The sequence below is a fragment of the Pundamilia nyererei genome, unplaced genomic scaffold (assembly GCF_000239375.1).
Source record: "Pundamilia nyererei isolate P.nyererei 1_Seehausen unplaced genomic scaffold, PunNye1.0 scaffold00265, whole genome shotgun sequence".
NCBI classification, from domain to species: Eukaryota; Metazoa; Chordata; class Actinopteri; order Cichliformes; family Cichlidae; genus Pundamilia; species Pundamilia nyererei.
In genome coordinates, this window is record NW_005187666.1 from 107,056 (window position 1) to 116,952 (window position 9,897).

At 41.8% G+C, this 9,897-nt stretch overlaps 1 protein-coding gene across 1 annotated transcript; it reads left to right on the forward strand.

Moving 5' to 3' along the window:
• Window positions 1-6: 6 nt before the first annotated feature.
• Window positions 7-9,830, forward strand: LOC102192272 (mucin-6). The gene is made up of 10 exons (XM_005750185.1): window positions 7-324; window positions 672-2,597; window positions 2,697-2,785; window positions 2,904-2,962; window positions 3,557-3,720; window positions 5,173-5,338; window positions 5,427-5,618; window positions 7,556-7,777; window positions 9,328-9,487; window positions 9,593-9,830. The coding sequence occupies exons 1-10, from the start codon at window positions 63-65 to the stop codon at window positions 9,665-9,667; spliced, it is 3,315 nt and encodes a 1,104-aa protein (XP_005750242.1). The 5' UTR covers window positions 7-62; the 3' UTR covers window positions 9,668-9,830.
• Window positions 9,831-9,897: the final 67 nt, after the last annotated feature.

Genomic DNA, 9,897 nt, shown 5'->3' on the forward strand with positions numbered 1-9,897 from the left:
CTTCTGGTCACATCAATCTCACTTTGGCTGGACTGTTTACTAACAGCAGCAGTCTCGACCCCATGATTCTGCAGTCTAACAAAACCTCACAGGTTTCAGTTTGCACTTGGGTGATAGATATCCCTTTGGGAGGGCAGGTACGCTTAAAGTTAGTATGGTTGGAAAATGGTTCAAGTATATCGGTGCGCTGTGTCTGGAAGGAAGAAGATCGAGCCTTGGTCAGCGGGGGCAAGGCTCTGCTGTCTGGTTGTGACAAGAACAAAGCCACCCTCACTTGGACAGGAGCAGGACGTTCTTTAAATGCAGTTCAGCTGGCTTATTATGGTGAGAAAACATTCCTACAATAACCAGCCACTGCTTAGTCCTATCACGAGAATCATAATGACATTTATTTCTGGTATTTTTAGAGCTGTTGCTGCCTCCTGATGTTCTCAGTGAATACATGAAATATATTCATGATTTACAGTAGGAGTCAGGTTGAGCAGTGTATAACTTAACATGCTGTGAAAATGTGTTGTTCCAACTGTGCCGTGAGCTGGGAATCTGTCGGAAAGATCTTATCTCCCTCTGTGGTGTTACACAGAGCAATGCTATGTTGTTGTGATTTCCACTCTGTCTCTTCTCACCCTGTCTCTCTCTCTCTGTTATTGTGTTTGTTCCTGGTTTTCCAGTCCAGGAAGATGAGAGGAATTCTTCGGAGGACCACTCAACCCAACATCCAGACCTAGACCCCACTCAATGGTTTCCAACAGGAACCAGCTTTACAAATAGTCCTCCTGTTGATCAAGAAGTGGCGAGAGGCATGAAGGAGGGCAGAGATCACACCTACGATGGTCTGGAGAGCAGTTTTGCACCTCTGTCTGTGTCTAGTGCCTCCTCTCTGGATCAAGGACTGCTGAACCCCACCTCACCCCAGCAGGGACTCCCTGTCGCTGGGAGAAGTGATAGGGAAACTCTCCCTCTTCCTGAGGAAAAACCAAACAATGGAGCGGAAACATCTGGAGCTGCTCACCTCACCGATGGGCCCATGGCTGCCAGAAATACAACACACCCATATTTTCAGCATGGACTCAGTGCAGGCCCCAATACAAGCACACCCTCAAACCTGACTGAAAAAAGCCTTCAAACTCTGATGGCATTGACAGAGGAAACAGCCAGTAGTTCAGTTCTCATGCTTGGCAAAGCTATACAAGATACATCCGTTCAGACATCTAAAAACACAGGCAAAGATGTTGCCACACAAATGGATCAAAGAGTGTCCAGCGCCAGCGTTCCTCTCCGTACTTCTGCTCCAGCTGAGCTATCTTCCTCCAGGACAGGTCATACAGGCATAACCGCACATGGTGTGGGTGTTAGTGGGACATCTGGAGATGAACAGCCTCATTCCTGGAGGAGCCAGAGAAGCACAGACAGACATAATTCTGACCTGACCTTTGCTGTCACTTCTGACCCTTTAAAATCCTCCATCAAAACACTGCAGGATGACTTCAGTGCACAAACCCACACTGAACCCACTGCATCATCATCATCATCTTCAGAAGTTTACAGCGGCACTCATTCATTCAACACCCACTTCACAGAGCTCAACAACGTTGTTAGCACTGTGGAGGCTGATCCAGTTCATCCAAACATAAGTCAAATTAACTCATTTGTATCTGTTGCTGCTGCTCAGACTGTCACATCTGAGTTGCCTGATAAGTTTGAACAAACTGAGATGACGCTCCCATTTTCCTCAAGGAGTCTAACAGACTCTCCTCAAAGCACAGAGAGCCCCACACATTCTGCTTACACGTCATCTTTATTTACACAGACAGACAAAGAGACACAAACGGCAGTAGAAAGTGCACGCGGAAATATCATTGATGCACACCCGACTAGAAACACTATCCCTTCCCCACCTGGTATTACCAAGGCTTACAGTTGGACTTCAGGGTTCACCGATTCTTCTTCTACACCCGGGGCAGCGCTGACCGTGGGAGGTGTAACCCAAAACTCAGCCATCACAGGAACCACTGGAGTGACATACACTCTGCATCCTGCTCACACACTCCTACGTGATGACTCGCCCACAGATTCTACTGCTGTTGCTGTTTCATCTTCCACCACATCCACAGAGTCCTCTACAGCTTTGTACACACTCCACACACACAGTACATTTCCTGATAGTTCACACCCTGCTTTAACCTCGTCTGTGTCTCAGACCACGGACCACACAGTCAGCAAAGCCACGCCTTCACCTCCACAAATGTCACCTCCTACACACAATCACCCGCCTCCTCAGACTTCTACTAATATGTCACCAACACGTAACCAATCCCAACCCCTAATTATTACTACTACTGCACATACTCCTCTCCCTTCTACTGTAACATTAGATTATGGACATGGAGCTGGAGAAGAACAAGTAGAAAAGTATAAGTTCCGGCAGTGGTCATCCAGCAGCACGACCACACGCACTCCCACATCTGGACTACCACAGCAGACAACCATGCATCCCAGCCAGGAGCCCTCTTCTGCTTTAACCTCCACACCTGCTCGAAGCTCCACAAACAGTCCCAAGTTCTACATCGTGCCAGATCAGCCTGCTGCCATCAGAGGTACTTCCCAAACACCACTGAAGTGTTTTACGTTTAGGTAAATATCCTGATTGTATATCCAGAAGTCCTGAAATTAGTTTATTTACTTGTTCTGTCCAGTGGAGTCAGTTGAGCTGCTGCTGCAGATAGTTGTAGAAGAGCCCATGTTGGCTTCAGATGTCAATTTGGAGAACGACACTACTACCTGGGTGAGGGATTGTACAGTAACACACACTGGCACAAAAAAGCAGAAATAATCAAATAATTAAGTATTTTTGACTTCAGCTGAGTCGTTTTTACAGAGTTCTCAATTAAGGTTTCTTTCAGATGAAGCCATACCTACAGAAAGCCCCGGGGTTCAGCCGGCTGCTGGGAGTCTGGAGCAGGTGAGGTGGTGCAGACAAGCTGAAAACGAAAGGCACCTCCAGGCTCTTTCTAGATTTCAATTAGCTCCACCTTGTCTCTCAATATGTACTGTCCATTTCTCAGTTGTGTGTGTTTCCTATCCCAGGTTATGGGACGTTAAATACATCATTTCTGCTAGGGAAAGATATAAACTCTCAGACATAAGTAAACACAATTAAAACACCACAAAAATCCACCAGAGTTAAACATCATTAGGGGAAAAAAATGTGAAAAAAACATAATAAATTCTTCATCATCCCTCTGCATTTTTCTCCCCTTTCTTAAGTATTAACTTTTTTTTTTTTACCCATGCAGCTAATGGGACTTTGGAAACTAAAGTCAGTGTCCATTAAATTATGAAATGGTCTCTAACCTCTATGTTGCTTTCCCGACATTTAATTTTATTAGCCATCCCTCAGTTTGTCAACAGGGCTCAGATAATTTCCCAACTGGAATGTTTTGATCTAACTAAATCACAGTGGAAATTGTAATTTGGTTATGCTTTGGGATCGGTCACAGAAAGTTGCGTAAAAGGGGGTACAGAAAGCAAATCTCCAGTTCTGTTTTTGTTCCAGTGGCCGTGCAGTGCAGAGCCTGCTGGAGTTCAAAACCAGCAGAGCTCTGGAGTGGCTCAGCATAACAGAACCCACATCACTGCTGGAGCGTACTGGACTAGCCCAGGCTGTTCGCAACAAGAGGACATTCAGGACTTCCAGGATCACCAACATCACAGTCGGAGGTAAGCCCGTGTTCGGGTGCCGGTCTGCAGGCAGCTGACTGAAGCCCTGGTGGCTGAGCAGTTTGGGAGGAGTCTGGTTGCCTTTTCATGCACATTGTTCTTAATATCTTTCCGTTCATTTCCTGTCATCTTTCTGCAGAAGACCGGGTGTTTGTGTTTGTCATCAATGTCAAAAATTGACACCAAGATGTCCTGAGTTTCTTCATTAACCTGAGAGAAAGTTCCTTTTTTTTTTTAACGTCTTTATTCAATTAACCCAGATACAGGAAAACTGATGTAAACATCGTAACTCAGTTAGCCTGACTCAGTTAAGCTCAAAATCTAATTATGAAAAATCGAATTATTCTACCTGACTTGGTCTAACAAACTTTTTCTTCTTTACTATAGCGTGGAGTCATTTTATTTGTTTCCATTTTAATGTTTGGCATCAGAAAAAATCTAAAATGCAGAAGTGCTGCAGTGTAGTTTAAAAAGTCATTTGGTAAAAAACGCAGTAGGTTCAGTGATTCGTTTTTGTACTGCAAGCTTGTTAGAGGCATAACATGTGAGGAGAGCACATGCTACAGACATCTTCACCAGAAAAGCAAGAGTGATGTCATGTAGCTTTAAGATGAGAATTATTCTAAAAGTGGGGAAACTTTCTAATAAATTTTTTATATTTCTCCAGGTGATAAAGTAAAACCTTTAAGATACTGAAAATGTGGCCGGTTCATTTCCATTTTCAGGGGATGCTCAGCCATCGAAACTCATGTCATGAAGCACTTGATGCGCATTTCTTGTGCTGATGTTAATGCCAGAGGAAGTTTGGAGTCGGAGTGTTGGTGACTTTTACACACTATGTACCTCACCACTTTGTGACTTTATGTGATCGGTTACTTTGGTGACTGTTACAACTACCTGGTGTGGAGATCCCTTTTAAATGGTGGAAATCTTGGACGGAAGAGATTTGACAAATTGAATTATTGCAATGAAACCATCCTTGCAATAACAGTCCAACACTTGAATTCAGTTAACTCTTTAGAAAGACACATTTTTTTCACAACTCAGTCCAGGGCCACACCTGTGGTCACAGGACTGAAAACACCTGAGCTCAAAGATCAAGCGATGTAACCTTTTGTCCATACAGTGCACATACTTGTAAAAATTTTTGAAATACGGATTACTGTTTAGACCAAATAAGAAACATTATCAGCTGGTTAATGGAGAACCTAATCAACGATTGTTAAGTTAAGTCTCAAGTATCTCAAGTACAACTGAAAATTCAGCCTTGTGACACATTAGCTTAATGTGTAATTGCATGATATTCACGTGACTACTAAAAACTTCAGTGCCTGTCTGATTTTTGGATGCATATATCATTACAATGAGATCACTTTATGATAAGAAAATTAAAAAAAATGGCACCACCTTTATTATTTTCTTTAATTCTTTTTAAACATGCCTTCCCCTCAGGTCTGCAGGGCGACATCTGTGACTGGTTGCTGCAGTGCTCTGCAGGATATAAGTGTGTTTCCCAGCCTGGCACTACCAACTACAGCTGTTCCTCAGTCTGCCACTTTGACTACTGCCACCATCACGGCATCTGCACACACCATCCACACCAGCTTCCAGTTTGCCGGTAAGAACGTTAAAAGGAAAAGCAAATCTTTTTGTTCACCCAGGCATATTTTGTTTGCATGTGTAAATGACTTGTATTTGGGCATTAGCTGCCTTGCAGGTGACGATTTCTGGTTCATGGGTGAGAGGTGCGATGTCAGGATGACCCGCGCACGTCTCATTGGTGCGTGCCTTGCCATCTTACTCATCATAGTGACAGTGATCATCATTTTGGCGTTTGTGGCAGTGCGACGCTATCGAGCAATTCTGATTCAGGCCAAAGTAGACCAGACTCGCAGCAGGTAGGAAAAGGCTTTTATTAAGACGCACCTACAGTTCAGGCGTATGCATATTTTGTTAATTATACAATTTTTCTAATTTTGCCTTTCTGCACCACCACAGTGGATTTTTTTTGTTATTAATTTATATATTATATATTAATTAAAACTGAAAGATTGCTCTTCAGTCACATCTTGTTTGCTTTTAGATCCATTGTGGTTTTCACTGCAAAGGTTACATATTTTTTTTTGGACGATAAGTACTTCCATAAACCTTAAAATTTATAGTAAAAACGTGCATATTTGTGACGTACAGTAAATCGCAGTAGTCACAATAGGTGAAAGTATTCTGTTGTGATCCACGAGAGAAAAACCAGAGACTGACATAAACGCACATGCTCTTCAGTAACTGTAAACACTCATTGCCACTAGGTGGCACAGTCTAGCTGATAACGCACATACTAAGGATGACGGTGGAACTGGACTGCTGGCTCAATCTGAATGTCTAACCTCCACATATGCTGACAGCTGAGCACACAGACACAGTCACTGATACTGTGACATGTTTCATTAGGGTGCTGGGCCAGGAGATGAGGAAACCTATTAGACAAGATGTTCCTGAATGGAAATGCCTCCTACACAACTAATATTAGAGGTGTATGCATGGTAATATTTGTAAATCCAGCATAAATGCAATCTCAATTCTGTGTACTTTCTTTTCATATTAATGTTTGTTTTTAAACCACGGGTGTTCCTCCAAGTGTAGTCTGGAAAAAATGACCTTGTGGTTTTGGATGGTTCTAATATGATGCCGTGCAGAGACTTGGATTCAGCTTCATGAAAGTCTACCTACAAGGATTCTTGTGTCGAAGCACTTTTCATTTGAACCTTAATAACAAACTGAGACTGCAAGAGGCAAAAGCATATTGATCTTAATCAAGATACTGTTTGTTTGACTGAATATTGAGCATGTACAAAGACAAAGATCAGACAGGAAGTAATAAGTCTGAAGCTAAGCCTTAAGTCCAGTATGTCTAGAGTAGGAAATGTGTGCTTTCCAGGAAATTGGGGCCTCTTTGGAGTCATCTTTTTAAACATCCCAAGTAGCTGATGATTGCCCGAGTTTAGAGAAACTTTGCAAAGCATATAATTTAGCACAGGAAAATATTTTAAAATTAGCCTAAAATAAGTTATTCCAGAGGATTTTTATACAAATAATGGGGAGGATTTACCTTTTATAACTTTATACATCTTAGAGCAGTAATCTCCTGCCAGTATACACAAACCCTGGTTGTAAACTAGAGTTCATTACAAAACTGCTGACAACTACTGGTTTCAGGGCAATGGCTGGGTTTTAAACGTGTTTATAAGTGCAACTTATGCTATTAAAATAACTTGGAAAAATCACCTGTGCCCATTAAATGGGGATTAAGCGGTATAGTTTTATATTGTTCTTGATCTGCAATGTTTTAAACAAATCTGTTAATGTTTCTTCTTACCTGTTGATCTATTTCTGGTAAATGGAAAGTTATTCACTGGCAAGGAGCAGTCATGTGTCACTGTGACACATCAGTTCATTCATGAAACATAACATCATCTGTATGAGCGGGGTCATCTCCGACCTTTCTGTTGTCATAGGAGTTCTTTGTTCCTTGGTGAAACTGAGCAGCTTTGTGAAGAGCTTTTAAGAAAAAACTCTTTTTAGGGGTAAAATAAGAGCTTCTATGAATGCCACAGAGATAAGGTTCAAGTTATGACCCCACATTGTAAAAGGGCTGTCTCCCATCGACTAGGTTGATTTATTTTTTTTTCCTTCTTGAAATTTTGTTCATGTGAAACGTTTAAAGCTGGCACACAATTGTTTAAAAAAAAAAAAAAAAAAAAGGAAAACCCAGATTGCAAAGAGAAGCAACAACAACAAGCATTGTACCCTGTGACCTCTCACGATTTTGTTTGCGCAGCTATCGCAGATTCAACCACTTTGATGAGCTGTCAGGTCGCTTCTGGTTGCGCTCGTGGGCGGGATCAGCAGACTCATTGGACAATCCTGCCTTCACACGCTCCGATGAGTTGCTGCATCTGCGAGCGCTTGACCGCCCCTGCTGTTACCACGACGACACGCTGTCACTGGCTTCCACCTGCCCCAGCCACGGAACACGAATCAACACAATCTACCCCCACAGGTATATACAGCGCGCGCGTGCACACACACACACACACACACACACACACACACACACACACACACACACACACACACACAGAGTTCATTGTCTGACAGTGAGTTGTGTGTTCCGAAATGTGGGAGAGTTTTCAGTGAAAAGCTTCTCTGTTCTCACCAATGCCACTCTTGAAGCTTAAAAACAAGCTTGGTTCACAGTTATCAGTGATGGTCACCTTGGAATATTTACATGTTTTAAAGCCAGTAAAGCTAAAACTGTTTCTTACTGACATTTTTTTTTTTTTTTTGTATTGACAGCATATGGAATATAAGGAATTCTATATTCAGATTCTAAATCCCATGTTACTTTGGACCCTAAGGTCAAACTTTCATAAAATGTATTTTATCTTAAAACTGCTTAAAATTCTTCTGCCTGTGTTTGCATTGGCAGCATTTAGGAAATGATCCTGGTACATGGAGATTGTAAATCTCACATCATAGCTTGCATCCAAATATCATGTAACATTTGACCTCTGACTTCCCTTTTACATTTCAAATCTGCCTTTCTTTCAGTCTTACCCCAAAATGTATTATAGCTTTAAAGAAATCGTTGTCAAGAGAATGAGCTGCCTAGTAAGAAATACACTGTAATAAAATATTATATAATCGGCTGAAGTTATTCATGTCCCAGTCACTCTCCAAATGCTCCAGAATGGCATCAACAGCATATATCCAGGTCAGGTGGGGAATATCAGACTCTAGTACCCCGATAAATCAATTATTAAAATAAGAAGAAGAAATTGAAACTAATAAATCACCCACCGTATAGATGTTTTGGAGAGGGGACAATCTATTTTTGTAGTGGACGTGTTGTTGTTTTTGTTAAAATGGCCAGCGGTAAAGCTGGCCATTTTAACATGGATGGGAGTCGCTTTTGGAGCCAGCCTCAAGTTGCCATTAGAGAGCATGCAGTATTTGGCACTTCAGCAGAAGTCGCAAATGCCTTCTGTTCGCCACCTCTGCATCTCACTAATACATGGTAGTTTCAATAAAATGTCAGATTTTGATTCATAAGCACAGAGTCCAAATTTCTAGTCAGTTCCTGGAGAGTTAATGTTGAAATGGAGTTTCTAATTAAACTCTGTGAGGCATTAGCGTGAGCTCTAAATGTGTGTGAGGTGCTTTTAATTGCCAGTTCCCACAGCAGCTAACGCTAATGAATGTATCATGTGCAGCAGAGGTTTCTCCAAGAAGTAGGATGTTAGGGCATCAGTGGACTGGGCCTCCAAAATAATCCAAACTAAACTCACTTCATATAGTTTGGAATAAGTTGAACTGGATAGGAAATGAAATGAACTATCCATAATTAACTGCAGGACTTAACACAACATAATAATTTGTACATAAATGCAAAATACACTTGAGTCTAGTTTAAATGTTAATAAGTAATCTCTCTAAAAACCCACTCATTCAAAGATTTCACTACTCACTTCCCTAACTGTTGCTTAAAATATCTACTAATTTGAGCTTGAAGTGTTTAAATAATGTAAATAATCCTTTTGCATCCTGTAGTTCCCAGTATGGATGGAGGGGGAGTGAGATGAGCATGGGGGATGGTGTGCTGGACTCCGGTAAGGCCAGTGACCTTTCAGTGTGTAGCTGGCCAGTGGAACCCATTCACTGGACTCCATTTCCACTTCTGCAGCAACTGGCTTCTCACAGGACACCCACAGTGAGTGTGTGACTGTACATGTGGTTTCCATGAGAGTTTCGGTAAGATACAAATGTCTGCGTGGTTTCACAGTTTGAATGATGCGATGTTTCTCTATGAAACCAGGTCAGGGTGTCACGACCACGGTCCTACTGTGAAGGCATGGAGCTTGTAGACATGGGGAAGAGCTGGACTGCTTGACTTGCATATGGAGGATTCAATCTGTTCTGACACTGGTTTTTACAGTTTATTAATGCATTGTAAAGTTAAAATATTTGTGTTTTGTTAATAATAATAAAAAAGTAAGGCAGTAAATGTATAAATGTGTACACCTTTCTTTGAAAGATTAAATCTGTTTCTGATGCTGAGATGTTAACTGCATGTCTGTCATGTGTGGTACAAGGTCTTGGAAAATGTTCTACTGTTACTCA

Bases quoted from the DNA above. Each gene is read 5' to 3' on its own strand.
- LOC102192272 (XM_005750185.1), top strand. From the start codon at position 63: ATGATTCTGCAGTCTAACAAAACCTCACAGGTTTCAGTTTGCACTTGG. The intron at 2,963-3,556 runs GTGAGGTGGTGC...TTTTTGTTCCAG, and splicing joins CTGCTGGGAGTCTGGAGCAG to TGGCCGTGCAGTGCAGAGCC. The intron at 9,488-9,592 runs GTGAGTGTGTGA...CTATGAAACCAG, and splicing joins CTTCTCACAGGACACCCACA to GTCAGGGTGTCACGACCACG.